Here is a 15,544-nt window from a genome sequence, read left to right as displayed (position 1 = left end):
GGTTTTGTAACATCATTTCTCATCTCCATCTCTTCCCCAGAAGCACATTTTCCCGAGTTCCTCGACCATCTCACCGGAACATGGAGATGAAGCTGAGTTTGTAAGGTGGCCAGTGACAAATCACTGTCATGTGACCCCAGCTTTCATGCTCGTTGACCAACGGTGACCTCGCCACCAGTTCTGTCCATTTTTCACGGTTCCTCAAAGCCCCATGGGGAGTTAATCACACCAGCGCTGTCCACACTTTCCATGTATCCTCCTCCCTGTATCTTTCCTCTTCTTCTGTCTTCTCTTCTCCACTTTCCTTATTGTTTGGGCATCGTGGTGTTGATTCCCTCTCCGATTTAAAACAAATGATATCACAGATGGTTCGCCTCTTCGAAAGTGAGACGTTTGCGATTTCTTTGTGGCTGTCGAACATTTGCAGTCAGATGTTCCGAAATGTTTGTAAAGGAGACATGCAGGACATATAAGTCACAGGGCAGAGACATTCATTTTGTCCTTTTCAGTTCGGAAAAGAATTACCTGCAGCTGATATAAATTACATCAAGCCTTATGAAACTGATATAAAGCCTTGTGGTTACTACTTCATAGCAGCTCTCAGTTCCACGTTCGCTTGGCCCAGTGACAATAAAAAAGCTCTTCTAGGAGCCTAGAGCCAGTAAACCACTCACAGTTAGCCCACTCAATGCATCATCATCGTTATTTCCTAAGATAGCAGTTTCATAATCCACTTACCGGAAATTGGCCGGCTGGTCATGAAGCCTTTGTTGAAGCGAGACATTCGATGAGATAAAATCTGAGAAGAAGGGGAACTGCCAGGGTCAAGACTGGAACTGTTTTCCCGTCAGACAATGTTTCAAAGTACAGCACCCTTTCCTTTCTTTAGCAACCAGTAGGTGAGACAAACACAAATGTTTAGCTTAGTCTCGGGATTTTTTCTAAACCGAGTATATTTGACGGCGCCATCGTTAGGACAACAAGGAAAGGACTTTCTTTGAAGTTATAAGTTGTCGGTAGCCGTGAGATCAGATCCCGTCCCCAACACACCTTTTTTTTTTTTTTTTTTTTTTTTATTACCTTCTTTTCCGTACTCCCACCCTGCTAGCCTCTTGGTGACAAATTATGGGTAATGATCAGTAATGCAGTGGCGTAGGAAGATGTTCGGCGTTGGGGGTGGGGGGGGCAAACTCCCTGCTGACAGTGAACGGCGTTCGCACTCGCACGGTGATGACCGTCTCCTCTCTACGTTTCCCTACCTTTCTTCTGTTCTTTGCTCTTTGTGAGGAATTACGTCTCAAATATTGGGGGGGCAAAAGGATATTCCTGCCCCCCCTGTATTTTCCTTTGGGGGGCTGCCCCCGCTGCCCCCCTGGTTCCTACGCCACTGCCACCGTCCTCCTGCCATAGCGGGACTGTATCCTCCATGTGCCCCCTGCCACCCTACCCCAAGTGCACGTGTACTGCGTTGCTTTGTTGCACGTGCGGTTCTCCCTGAAGTCTTCCATTACTCAAGCAGACTGTCATTTTATGTTTAAAGGAATACTGCACAAAGATGCCACCACTGTACCCCATCTAATATTTCAAATGAGGAAAAGAAAAATACAGGTACACAGCAGGTACAAACGCAATGAGGTGTGCAAGGTCCCAGATAAACTAATGTCCTGGAGTCGGTAAAATCTGAAGATATTTATAGCCTTGACGTCATGTACTCATACCTGGTCTCTTTGTCTCGCCGCCGCAGACTGGCTCAGCGAGTCGACAGGGAAGTAGCGTGGCACGGGGATTCTAGTTTTCACGTGCAGAGGGTAAGCAGGGTTAGGGTCGACGGAGAAACACGTCAGCATGCAGCCTGTTTACCCAGGGTACTGAGGTAGGGACACCCCTCTCACACCGTGTGATTCCCACCGCGCCCTGCGTCGCCTCGCCCTACATCGCGCCACGCCCATGGACACAACAACAGCGCCATCACACACACACACCCCTGACAGACACACACCTGGAATGGCGAACAGGTGTGACAGGGACAGTTGGGTATCCGAGTGATGTCAGCTAAGTACAACAACAATCTAATGTGTGTGTGTTGCTCGGGCAACGCAATCGTGCTTGTTGTGAAAACACACAGCCAGCCTCACAACCACACATCACACAACTTTTACACGAGGCAGGCCTCTTAGCGAAAACCGTGCAAACAAAACTGTCTTCATTTTATAAACGTTTCCTTAAAAATGTACTTGCTTCCACACAAGTGTTCACTTGACCTCAACTAACGGGACTACAGTTACTAGAGTTTAGCTAAAGATGCTAGTGAACTTTCCCACTCTAGAGTCAGGTGGTGGCAGGGCGACAATTATAATGTCCTCACACACCATCCTTGTTGTACTGCAACACACTTCTACCCTAGTGTACGATAGCGAGAAATAAGAGAAGTGACGATTCAATGTTCTGTATCACGATTGTCATTTTATCTGCATTTAACGATGCTTTTGAGTGGGAACAGAAAACACTGTTTATTAGACACCGGCCACAGAGGCTGCCTTACCTAGGGTGGCCATGCCACGTGGCATTAACGCCACTTTCCTATTGTCTCAGTCCACCTGTAACGGTCAGAATGAAGGATTTTATATCTAAAATCAAATGCTAATCAAGTTCTCACACGGCTGACAGCCTACTCTCTGTCCTATCTGGAGGAACGGAGGAGGGAAGTCGGCAAACACTGCGTTGTCCTTAGTGGGGCCACAGGAGAAAACATCGCTGGGCATGAAGGTGCCCCTGAGGATGTTGGCAGTCCGCCATCGAGCAGACGTGCACCGTGTCCCGCACCTCCCCTGTGACATCTATGACACACACACTCCAGTCTTGACACAATTGCTGAACACGTTCTCTCCCTCCTCGCTCACAATATCATAGCAAGTGAAGTGAGTCCGTGTGTGTTTGTGTGTTTGTTTGTTTTTGTCTGCGTGTGTCATTTTCGTGTGTGTGTGTGTGTGTTTGTACGCGCGTGCAAAGGTTGGATGGCCGAGGTCAGGATGGAGTTGTGGAAGATCATCTAGGCAGGGATGAGGACTCGTTACTGAGAGTTTGAGGCTGAGCGTGGGCTCGAGGCGTACAACGACAACGTGTAGCGTCACGGGAACTTGAGCCCTACGTCATCACCTCAGCCACCGCCACCCGTACAGCTACACGTGGCGACGGGTAAACTGGAGTCTAGCAGTTGTGACTAGAACGTGTTTTTTACTTTATTTCAGATAATTGCAATATTCAGATCTTCTGCAATCACCACACATGTTGCAAAGCGAACTGAGCCGCGTGCTACAAAGTTGAAGCAGTTAACAAGGACCGCGTCTACAATCGCGTCCCCTTCATGTCTGTCTACTCAATCATTCGTACAAGGCTCTGTTGTACAAATTAGTATGATAATGTTATAAAATTGTTAAAGATAATAAGAATATTCATTGTGATCTTCATCATTAGTTATTTTCCACTAAAACAAGGGCTAAATATTTTCTAGTACTATCATACAGCAGTAGAAACAACTACCTAACTCGTCAATAATTATTTCATTCCTTAGGCAAAAATATTTATTAATGTTATTTGTGTATTTTATTAATCATTCAGTTTTAATATACATGTATCTGTTTCATAGTTATGTAATGTTATTGTAATTTAAACAGTAACTATAAACAATTTCCTTTTTTAATGCAGATATCGGTAGATATAAGCGATATAAACCTAACCTGTAAGTTTTAGCTTGCAAAACCCATCAGTTCATTAATTAATTATCCGCTCGCAAAGTACGCGATTCGTACCTGCGATCAACGAGCGCTGGTAATGGTGTATTACGTCACGTTAACAGTGTACTACGTCACACTAGTGCACCATTCACAAAGTTGCCAGCGGTCAACACCAAACAGAGAGAGAATGAGCGACAGTTTGGATTATTGAAAGTCTGCATTTCTCGAGCTACAGTAGCAGTTTTCACATCCACGTTCTCTATTTGGTGTTGACTGCAGGCAGTGCTGTGAATGGTGCACTAACGTGACGTAGTACACTGTTTGCGTGACGTAGTACACCAAAGTAATTGAGCATTTTGCTGCTGCATGCACCGTATGGTTAAATATAGACAGTACTCGCTGAGTCTACATGGTTTGAGGACATGACTGCCATTATATCAACACTGGACAATGTTTCTGACAAAGGATATTTTATTAAAATAGATCATACATATATTTACTTTCTCACTTAAAGTATTCCAATATATTATATATAGAACATTGGTTTTCTTAAGAACGAGGCGATGGGAAATTCCTGAGGCTGGAAGAATGATAAAGGCACGACGTCTGTCAGACATCAGTTTATGACCTGATCAGTTCTTGGTCACAAGACTGTCCACAGGCACGTGCCACATGACGTCACTAGCAGGCGACAAGGCCAGCGCGCGCCAAAGCCAGCATGGATGTAGCGTAGGTGTAGGCGGGCGAGGACCAGAAGGGAAAGTAGCTGTTGGGGTCGTTGAAGGTGGTGAAGTGAGTAGGTGTGTTGAAGCCAAAGTGTTTCTGGTCGATCATCGCCTGGTAATCGGTCTCTGGCACCAGGCCCTGCATGCTGCAGATGAACGGGGGTGTCGGGAGGGACTGTTGTCGCGGGTCTATCCGGGTACCGTTCAGGTATTCGACGCGGTTACATGGGTAGAAGAAGGGAATCGTCTGGTGAGGACAGAAAAAAATGGCTTTAGGCAGCTTGCTACAACGACTCACCCTAGTTGGCGATGATATGGTGTAAAATCAGTGGTCCACACTTAACACACTTTGCCCACTGTGTCACAGGCTGACTGTCGCGGTACACGACTGGACTACAGGGTGCAGAAATAATCGTCCGCCTACACGTACTTCATCTTACGAAGGGGGAGGCGTGAGGCACAGTCATCGCTAGAAGCTAGAAAGAAGTAACAAAATATTAGCAGTTTAGCTGTTATGATGACGTGCTATGCACTTTGACTGCCATGTGCTACCTGGAGCATTTAGGCTTTTCATTAATGATCGTATATCAGCATCAATAGCTCGTCGCTCACTTTTTGCGCAGGAAACATAGAGACCCGAATCCAAACTTCAAACAATGTCAGCTACTACCCGCCCTTCCTCAGACACCCCACCCTTCCCCAAAAAATCAAAGACTGGGATAATAAAAACAGTTTTGTTACCCTGACCAGTGCCAGACAAAGGTCCTAAAAGATAACAGTAACCGTGACGAGATGGGTGGCAATGACAGAAAGGAAGGATAAGAAACGAAAACTTCAGAGAGGTGACGGTGGACTCAAAGCGCTAACAGCGGAGAGTCAAGTGGCTCGGCCACTACACCAGCATTCTAGCTGACCAGCCAGCATTCAGATCGTACTCTCAAAAAAAAAAGAAGACGGTCTCACAGACATTTGTTAGGGGGCGTGGCAAAGACGCTCTCACTTGTCACCAAGCCCTCGCACCGAGCCGTCACCTCCCCACGATACCTCAGGGTACCAATGACGATAAGGAAGACAGGTTAATGATAGCTGGCTACATCAGATGTCGACACTGATTAAATCTCTTCTGTGTATCAGTCTTACACTTCGTTACACAAAAGTATTGTGTTAAAAGTACTGTTTTGTACAAAAGTACTGTGCTATGTTTTAACCAACGTTTTACTGTCTGATATTACAGGGTAATTAAACTAATTCATTTCCCAGATGGCCGAGGCTGTCTACTTTCTGTAATATCTGAAGGAGCGGACTTACTGAATTGCCCTTGAAAGAGCCAGAGAAGAACACATTGTTGGGTTTATAGGTACCCTTCAGGATGTTGGCGTTCAGCCATCGAGCAGACTTGTGCACCACGTCCTGCACCTCTGCTGTGACATCTGTGACATATACGTCAGTCATCTGATCCCGATACTGAAACAACTGCTGACCGCCCTTGTCACACTCACACTCGTGTCAAATGTACGCGTATGCTTTTGTGTTCGAGTGTCTGTGCGCATGTATGTAAGGAGGAGACACGTACAGCGAGAAGGGAAAGTCATCGTGAAGATACCTGACTGACTGAAAGAAAACGTGAGCCCTAGTCCTAAATGATACACAATAGGCACACAAAGATAAAACCTCTGAGCTGGAGAAACTACTACCCACATTGTTTCCAACTAACGGTTCTTTTGGCGGCGTCGAATGTCGTCCATGTCGTCACCAAAGCGTTGATGGCCATGGCGGTAGTGAAGAGGCGGTCTTCGGCGTGGACCTGGTCACGAAAACAACACGTTAACCCAGTATTCTACCCCACGTTACCCCCTACCACAAACACACCGACACACTAACACACACACACAAGCGCGCTGTCAGTGTCTAAAGTAAGCATCTGCTAGTAGCTTGCCATGTCAAAACACATGCAGGAGGGCAAATGCCGGGCGGTCCTTACCACGCTTCTGTTATGACTATCCACATCTCCGTCGCCCAGGAAGTCGTCAAAGAAGATCATTTCCTCCCCTTCCTGCTGAGCCTTGGCGATGACGTCCTGTGTCATGCTGGTCTCCAGCGCAGCCTTCAGCAGCGGGTACACCTCCTGCATCGCCTGCACCAACATCTCTTATCGATCATTGGTTGATCTTTCAAATAAGTGCCACAAAGCCCTCTGGACTATAGAGAAAATCACGTTACACCTTATGTGTAGGCGAACTTGTAGTCGCGCATTATTTTTAGCAGATCGGTAGTGACTGATGAGCTGAACTCACGGGAGGCAATGTCCTGTTAAGCATAGCCGTCTCCATGACGGAGAGAGTGCGGGCGACAAACCAGTAGAACTCGAATGCGGAGGGATAGTAGGTCAGCTCAAGGTCCGGTCGCTCCTGCAGGTGGTCAGAGATCTGAGCGACGATCATGGCTGTCGTGTTGACGTAGACTTGCTACACTCAAGACACAGGGTTTACAATTTTATATTTGAAATCGCTGATGGAATTCTATGGTTACTATATATAGAAGATTAAAGATGGTAAAATTACTCCCCAAATCTTTCAGTCGTCTGAGAACTAGGCGCTCGAAATCCCGTTTTCCTCGTGCCTATCTCATCTCCTGTACCTTGCTGCCTGTACCTCCCCAACTCATTCAACAACCGAGTCTACCGGTTGAACCAGGAGGAGCAGGCCACAGCAGTCCAAGCCGACTGATGCCCCAAGCAATTGACGAAACTCTTCTCTTTATCGTCAGATTACGGATTTACAATTCCACATGTACACTTCTTGATCAAAATCCTATGAGTGGCTTATATTGCATATAACATTAATGCGGCACTGAGTTTTCTTTCTATATTTGCAGTTATAGACAGAAATGCGTGGCTGCTGCGTGGCTGTTAATAATTAAAGCCACTCCCAAATATGTCGCGTTCCCCAACGCCAGTGTGCTAGAAGAGCTGATACTTGAACTGAACTATAAACATATCAATTGATTATAGTAATATCAGCTGCTTTTTAACATCCCTCTGAAACAAATGCAGTTGTATTGTTTTATCTGGAATATTTACTGGACACGTTATAGGTGGGCTCCCGGTGACCCAAAGACCACCATTATTTCCTAAAGCCTCACCTGAATATCCTGGTGACTTACTGCATACCACTAGCAAATGCCGGTGACACATCATTTACAGAGTTTTGTGCACTTATTCACCTTCAGGAGAGGTTCATCCAGCGAGTCTGCCGGCAGAAGGCCACTCAGAACTGCAGTAGTGAGTCCGTTGACAACGTTGGCAGAAACTGTAACGTCAACGTTGTTGATCTCAAAAGGCATTGCCACGCCACGCTTATATCCATCCTTCGCGTCTTGGAGGTTCTGCACCTGCAACATATGACTTGTTTGCCAGCTTGCATGTCCAAGACTGAAACATCTGGTCAACAGCAGACCAAGGTGTGAACTATGTACAAGACCACAACACCTGTTCAGTCTCACACCAAAACATGTGCCCAGTACTCGACCAAAACCATGTAAATACAATGTGCTTGTCAGCAGACGTAATCTTGGAGAAATCAGAGCACATGCATTATTTTATGTCTTCAGTCACATGCATGTATATCATTCAATTAATACCATCTCTTCTCTTCAGTATATGCTTATCTACCATTGTTCTCTTTCTCTCTGTTGTAACAAAGTGACACAACATGAGATTATTAAAGCACGGACTTTCATGATTAGTATTAACTTACCCATGTCGGCACCAAGGCGATGTCTTCCCCTCGCCCGTGGGCTTCAGACAGGAAATGGCGTATGTAGTAGTAGGTGCGGGGATCGATGGAGTTGACGTTAGAGTCGTTGGAAAATGGCCGGTAGGCATACTGGCGTAAAGCTTCTAGTGCTGACGACAGGTTGGAGTTACCGGAACGCCATCGTGACGCTGCGTCAGGAAAGTCTGAAGCCAATTCCGTCAGCAGGGCTCCCAGGCCGATGTTGACGAAAGTGTCGTCGAAGTCAGGTGGGATGTGAAAGGCGCGCTTGAAAGAATCCCTTCAACAATGGTGTCATGTGACAAAGATTTGCGGTATCTTAGTTCTACAAAGTGTACTGACTGACATAACGTGCACGTTGAACAGAAACAGTGGTATTTTTTCCGAGAACGGTTACATAATTCTAACATAGGATACCAAGAGAACTCAAGAACAATGACAATGACCAACTCTATCTCGGTGGGCAATTATACTCGGGAAGCGAGATGGAGATGAGCGTTTCCTACAGTAACATTTGCCGTATGATCAGAAACGCATTGGGGTGAAGAAGACGACAATGTGGTGGGTGCCCTCGATACACAGTATCTGTATGACTGTGTAGACAGACCGTCATCATAAGCAGGTAAACGATGTCGAAATTGCGAAAGGAAAGAAAGGAAAGCTATCAGATTCTCAAAGTAGGATGTGGGGTAGGGGGTAATACTTTACCTTGTACTGAGTCCAACTCTGTAATCAGGGGATGGAAGGAGAAATTATTTTAGTGGACAAGTTGATCAACTAGAGAACAATGAAAATAAAAAGAAATATAATGTTTTTTAAAAAAAAAAAAACTTACTCCATGGAAAGAATGGACTCCATAAAATGCTCGAGGCTTTCCAGACCCAACAGCTTCATAATCTCTTCCACCACCTTTGCTGGCACCACGTCGAAGAGCCCGAAGGCCTTGAGCAGATTTTCTGGCATGCTCTGCCAATTTTGGAAAGTATCATTGAACGCTTGCGGCCAGAAAGTCATGACAGAGTTGGAGTAGTTGCGATTCTTGTCATGATACTCGGCGATGGCGTCTAAGGTGAGCGCCAGTTGTTGGTCCCCGGGTCGCGGAGCGCTGGCGTAGTGGTGGCCCTCCAGCAGGGCGATTGTGATCCAAGCCGAGGCAAACATGTTGTTGTCGAAAACGGACAGCAGGTCCCGAGCCGTTGACATGACAGGGGAGCCCACAAAGTTCACCCTGACCTCGCTTGGGTATAGCCCCCTATCCTGCTCCCATATGATTGGGAAAACGTATGGCCTGTCTCTCTTCACCTGCAGTTCCTCGATCTTCTTCGCCAGTTGAGTTATCACCTCTGCTGAACAAAAAGGATCCTTCTCTCTGACCATGCTCACCACAGTGTCTTCAGGAGAAGGAGCTGCTTCCGCCATTCTCGCCAGAAGGCTCAGCATACCAAGCACTAGAAGAGACATGATGAGCCGTGCGGACAGAATACATCAAGAAAAAAACTGCTTACGACTTCAATAGGTGTCGCAACTCCTGCAAGAAACTCAACAGATCAGCTCCTCTTCCGAATTCTACTTTATCAGCACGCGAGGGCTGAAGTGACTCAGGAACCAGAAGATAAGCCTGCAAGAAACAAAAAATGAAGCTTCACCAGTCAACCTATTTATACAGGATATGATGTGCTGAAATGACTAACGCTAGTGCAGAACCATAAAAGGGTTCAAGATTTGTCTCTGTGAATGCAACACGTTTATAAATCTGATAAGAAAAATGGAGCTTCACTTTAAACTTCAGGCGCGTACAGGTGTACTGTTAGGTGTAGTGAATCTAATTTGTTCTTTATCACCACCCTCTCTCTATTTTTCCTAATGTTAACCTAAACGTCGCAGTATTAATAATTTCATTAAACTGAGAAAGCTGTGTTTCTTTTATCAATCTACTATTTGACTAAACTGCAGTTCGACTTTTTCTTTCCAAAAAGACTATAAAACTATGCAATTGCTCAAAGGATTTCCCACCCAGAACTACTAACATCAGTCCAAGAGATCGGAGTTCAGAACCTCGATGGTGCAAGAGAACATTAACCTGGTATGGTACTGTGGATGAACGAGTTAACTGTTTATATGACTATTCCTAAAAAATGAATCAAACGGTTGAACTAAGTTGCTGCAGCATCCACGATTGTATTTCTGATATTAAACTATGGATGACTCTCAACAAGTTAAAACCTAATGACAAAAAAAGTTTCCAAAGAGGAAAGCCAGAGTGTACCCTTCACTGCCTGTCTCTCTTCTGGTAGGCGATGCCGATATTCCTTTAACACATGACTTACGCTACATAATGTCTGCTGACATGTCTCTTGATAAACATGTTTCTCACATCTGTCATTTTGCATACTATGAGCTATAATACTATCAGTTCCATTTGCCAGGCTCGGACCATCTCAACCACCAACATTCTCATCTGCTCATCTGTTCTGTCTAAACTAGACTACTGCAACTCTTCTTGCTGGCTGTCCACAGGACCTCACTGATAAGCTTCAGAAACTCAGCTGCTCATTTCGTTTTCCTGACTCGCAAATGTGAACATGTCGCACCACCTCTTTACTTTCTTCATTGGCCACCAGTTAAAGCTACAATGGACTACAAGGTCTCAAGTCTATGCTATGGATTCTTTGAAGGCCTCTCCCACTACCACATTCTATCCTCCCTCCCACAAAGACAGTCACATATGGACAACGAACGTCCTGCCTCTGTGCTGCTTGTCAGTAGAATTCTCTTTTCCATCACATTCACCACTCAGACTACAAGGCTACATTCACACGCTCTCTGAAAACATATTTGTTCACAAAGTACTATCCCTGAATTACTATTCTTAACTCCCTGGCAATACTGTCTGTCATGCTAATCATCATATTAAGACTCCATCTTACACTATTTATGGTATTCATCCGTTGCTTCATGTTCTACTCTTGTACTTCATCTTTATATCTCACCATCCACTGTCTGTTATCTTTCATTTATCAGGACTGGTCTGTGCAGAGAGTGCGACCTCTCTTAGTAGTGATGCTACACATTAGAAGTATCCATTATTATTATTATTGTCACCAGAATAAGTTGAACAACACCATAATTATTGTCACAGGATTTCTACTGTGCAGCAAAACAAAGTAACTCTCTCCCCTTCCATATCCGCCACTTATCCACCATTGAATCTTTTAAATGTGGACTGAAAATACAACTCTTCCTTGAGCATTACTCCTAACACAGTACACAAAATGTTACTCCTTTATTATTTATTGTTACTTCCCTACTGTCTTCTTCTGCTGAATAATGACACTCTTAGTTCTTGTTACCTGATTCTTCTTTGCCTTTTCTATATTTGTTTTTTATTAGTCATCAGTACTCTCATTCATCCTCCATTCCTTCGCATCGTATATTGACCATGTCTCATCTTTGTCTCAAGTGCAAAAAGAGAATGCTCCTTATGAGCATGAGTATGCGCTATGCAAATCATACATTTAATTTTTAGTATTATTATTATTAAAGCAAAAAAAAAATTCATGAAAATAAGTTGGGCTTTTTAAAGTTGTGACTGAGTTAAGATTTGATAGGGAAAACAGCTCAATGGAAAATAAATAAAATATTTGCTGGGTCGTTAGGTTTCCCTCAAACAGTGAGAACTATGGAGAAGCACCATAAGCTGTTCAGAAATGTGGGGTTTACTTTCAAAGTCAAGGGAGGGGTCATCAGTATTACTATTATCAACAAATAAAATCATGGGAATCAGGAAAAAATTTTGATCTTCAAATATAAAAATGCTGAATACAATTACAAAGTATATGGTGTCGATAATATTCATATAATAGATTAATTACCTGTGAAAGGCACTGATTATCTTAATACAAAGTTTAAACTCACATCGTCAGGTTGACAACCTCAAAAAATCTCAATCCCAAAGAGATAAACTCAACATTAAGATAGGTTTTTTAATGCCTTGTGGGGTTTACCTCTCAGCTCTCCCAATGCAATGGTTATATCCAGGCCTGCTCTTCAACTGTTCTTTCCTAATGCTTACATACTAATCCTATTTTTAATGAATTATTTTAATGAAAGTCTACTTATTAATCCACTGACTTTGAAGTCCATTTAGAATGGGATATTTATAGTCAGTCTTCCCATTTTCAGGTTAAAAACATAAAACATTATTTAATGATATGTGCTCCAGTAGATGTATATTGTTAACTTTGGGTCACGTATTGCTTGGATAACTGATAATGCACCAATTTCCATGCCAAGTATCATACACTGATATAAATAACAAGTACAAAATGAAAGTTTGAAATAATACACACAGAAATAACAGATCCACTTGCACTGTTACCTGAGGTTGTTAAATGCGTTTTGATTGGGTCACTTTCCTCAGACATTTAATTTCAATATTAAAAAATAAATTATTTGGCACAAAAGCATCACAGACCTAACATCAACACCGTTACAAAAATGGTTGAGCTGCAGGAATAAGGTACTTCTTCCCTAAAAGTAAACATAAATAGTAACTTTGCCCATACCCATGGCTACCCCTAACCCTAAAAATCCCGTAACAATAATTTTTTTTCAAACTGAACTAATTTGATTGGACAGCTCCTTACTGCTTTTGTATCGGTTATGTTTCTTACAAAAATCTTCACCTTTTTTGTGTGTGTGTGCACACGCAGGAAAACAAAGTGCATGACTTGCTTTCACGGATCTCTTACACTTGTTCTTTAGCTTTCAAAAGGTTTCTTACTTAAATCATGCAATACGGATATATTCGTTATCTACAGTACTATGTCCTTCATTTCGTAAACACACTTTTGAAGCACACATTCAAAGTACGACTGATTTGGTGCTTTCACGAGCCATGACAGATTCAATACTCAGACGACTACGATGGATGGACTCAATACATGCGAATGATAGCCAACTCCAAACCTGATTGCAGCCTGTTCTTTCACTGCACACGACCTTTTCGATGACTGATTTTCTGCACTTTCGTGTCTTTTACTTGTACAGTATGATGCGAATGCGATTTTAATGCAAATCGATTAACAATCCATTTACATCCATATCAACAAGCTGACGATTTCTCAAAATGGCTATGGTAGCTGTGACAGTATGTATTGACTGTAGAGTTGATCCATGGTAATGACATGAGTATGATTAAAGTGAAAGAAATGCAATTGATTCACCTGACAGTTGTATTTTTTGATTATCCATTTTGCAGCAACTTCAGTGATGGGATCTGAGAATGTTATCAACCAAAGAATGTACACAAAGTCTCTGAACAGCTTTGTCGTCTGCTTCTACATGTAGTGTAAATAAGGGTCAAATGAAAAAACCTTATAAATTAAAGTTTTACATTACATGTATTTAGCAAAAAGTATTAAGATTCAATGAAATGTTATTATTTTATAAAAATTAAAGGGCTGGATTCTCGCGAGACTGAGATTTGAAAAAAAAAAAAGGCACCACATTGATTCAATGTAGCCCGTTGTACATCGTGCATATCTTCCTCCCTGTTAAACTACAAATTATAGTGCACATAACGTAAGGTACTTCTATCCAGCTTTAATACAATTTTCTCATTTGCAGCTAATTAATTTCAATATCTATGACCTGCTTGAAATCGTTTTATTACTAGTGGAGCCTCGTTCTAGCAGTTAAGTGAAAAAAATAAAAAAAAATAAAAATCGTCTGCCAGCTGTCTTCGATTGCCTAGGCCTGATGTCATATCGTTTAAAACTCTCCATGTAGTTTAGGTATTTTTCAGTCAGAGCCTTTATTTTTTTGTCAAATCTGTAGAAAAGATCTATATTGTCTCCTAAAGACTTCTTAAATCTATGCAAATTTGGTGCATGTTTGATGTTAGCTGGAAGGGATCGACTTCCTCTGTGAACTATGGGATTTGCGTTTGTTAGTGCTACAACTTTCAGTGAAAAATTTTCTTTGAGAATTTCTGGTGATGTTAGTTCGTGGTGACGTGAAGGAGGCCTTTATATCAATGTCAACATATCCCTGAAATATTTAAAAATTTAAACACTTGAAAAAAGTCCCGCCAACGGCTATCTCCCCCCACCCCACCCCGCATACGGTTTTTTTTTTTTTTGTGCACTGACTTGTACGCATGCGCGAACTGCTAATGCGTGGTTACTAAGGTGACAAACCTTGACCTCGACCGTGCGAGAGAAACGCTAGCTCGCGTGACAGAAGCTTTCATTCAGAACAATGAAAGTAAGAAATGCCGAGGTGGATGTGCTTCAGGACTGATGATAAAATTAAATGAGAAAGTTGTGACTTGTTCTGATGAACGTTGCAACAGTTAGCACTGAGAAAGAACGAGTTGAAGACAACGAGGGTAAACAGATGTGGAACAACTATATAGAAGACTACACTATCCGACCGCTCCAATATATGCTCAACAGCCACGAGAATGATATTAATACTGAATGTGCATCGAAGACTTTTCAAAGTAGACAAAAATGTAGAATATATTTCCAGGTAGAATTCCTTTTATAGATTATATATATATATGACAACTATGCTTACTATACTAGGAAATCAGTTTCACACTCCCATCCTCTTTCCCCCGTAGATCATGTAAGTAAACACAGAAAGTAAGATGTATCTTTTTTTTTTTTAATTTACATCACAATTTCTTTATCATCTCCCTGTTATGTACATGTTGAAAGAAAAAGATGAGACTAGCTTTAGTGCCTTAAACATCAGTTTAGTACATCTGTAAAAATTATTTTCAGTAACAATAATGCTTGTCAGTCCTCAATTTCATTTATATGAGATACATTTATATGTATATTAACACATTCTGCTTTAGACAGCAGGCATATGCACTCTTTTTCCTCACTTCCTCCCTCATGCAACGACAGCTTTCCTCATAACCACAGCATTCACTGATATTCAGACAAATTATGTAAAGTTTCCACCACCAGTTGGTGCAACTTACCTAGTAGTGGTGTGGTGGCTTGCGCGCCTTGTCGATCCACAGAGCTATGTCAGCGGGAGCCTTGTTCTCCTGGCAGGTCTAACCAAGCCGAACGGGTCTGTCAGGGGAGAGGCCAGACTAAAGTGTTGCATCCTGACACTCCAGGTTGGGGGTTTTGCTTTGGGCTAACAACCTACTCATGTAAAAACAAAAGCTGTTACAGAAACTGAAACAATACTACAACAAGGGCCTGGTCAGGAAGATTTCCCTCTAGAAGAGCTCATGACGCATGCTGGTGAAAGCCTTAGGGAAGCCAGCTTGCCGACTCATCTTTTG

The 15,544-nt window shown here is 42.9% G+C and overlaps 1 protein-coding gene across 3 annotated transcripts; it reads right to left on the bottom strand.

Annotated features, from left to right (window-relative positions):
- Window positions 1-4,183: 4,183 nt before the first annotated feature.
- On the bottom strand, window positions 4,184-15,252 carry LOC112570780. 3 transcript variants are annotated; one of them, XM_025249402.1, is made up of 9 exons: window positions 15,230-15,252; window positions 9,068-9,850; window positions 8,215-8,512; window positions 7,682-7,849; window positions 6,754-6,924; window positions 6,441-6,593; window positions 6,158-6,263; window positions 5,768-5,889; window positions 4,184-4,706 (listed from the first exon to the last, which is right to left on the bottom strand). In XM_025249402.1, the coding sequence occupies exons 2-9, from the start codon at window positions 9,691-9,693 to the stop codon at window positions 4,416-4,418; spliced, it is 1,935 nt and encodes a 644-aa protein (XP_025105187.1). In that variant the 5' UTR covers window positions 9,694-9,850; window positions 15,230-15,252; the 3' UTR covers window positions 4,184-4,415. The 3 variants fall into 3 exon arrangements, with proteins under 3 accessions (XP_025105187.1, XP_025105185.1, XP_025105186.1); XM_025249400.1 differs by lacking the exon at window positions 15,230-15,252 and adding an exon at window positions 13,458-13,609; XM_025249401.1 differs by lacking the exon at window positions 15,230-15,252 and adding an exon at window positions 13,201-13,386.
- Window positions 15,253-15,544: the final 292 nt, after the last annotated feature.

This window comes from Pomacea canaliculata, linkage group LG8 (genome assembly GCF_003073045.1).
Source record: "Pomacea canaliculata isolate SZHN2017 linkage group LG8, ASM307304v1, whole genome shotgun sequence".
NCBI classification, from domain to species: Eukaryota; Metazoa; Mollusca; class Gastropoda; order Architaenioglossa; family Ampullariidae; genus Pomacea; species Pomacea canaliculata.
This window is presented reverse-complemented; position numbering and strand designations above follow the sequence as displayed.

Coding starts and splice junctions, on each gene's coding strand:
- LOC112570780 (XM_025249402.1), bottom strand. CDS start 9,693: ATGTCTCTTCTAGTGCTTGGTATGCTGAGCCTTCTGGCGAGAATGGCG. Junction 8,513..9,067: donor GAGTCCATTCTTTCCATGGA/GTAAGTTTTTTT, acceptor CCATTGTTGAAG/GGATTCTTTCAAGCGCGCCT. Junction 6,925..7,681: donor TGGATGAACCTCTCCTGAAG/GTGAATAAGTGC, acceptor TCTTGAGTGTAG/CAAGTCTACGTCAACACGAC.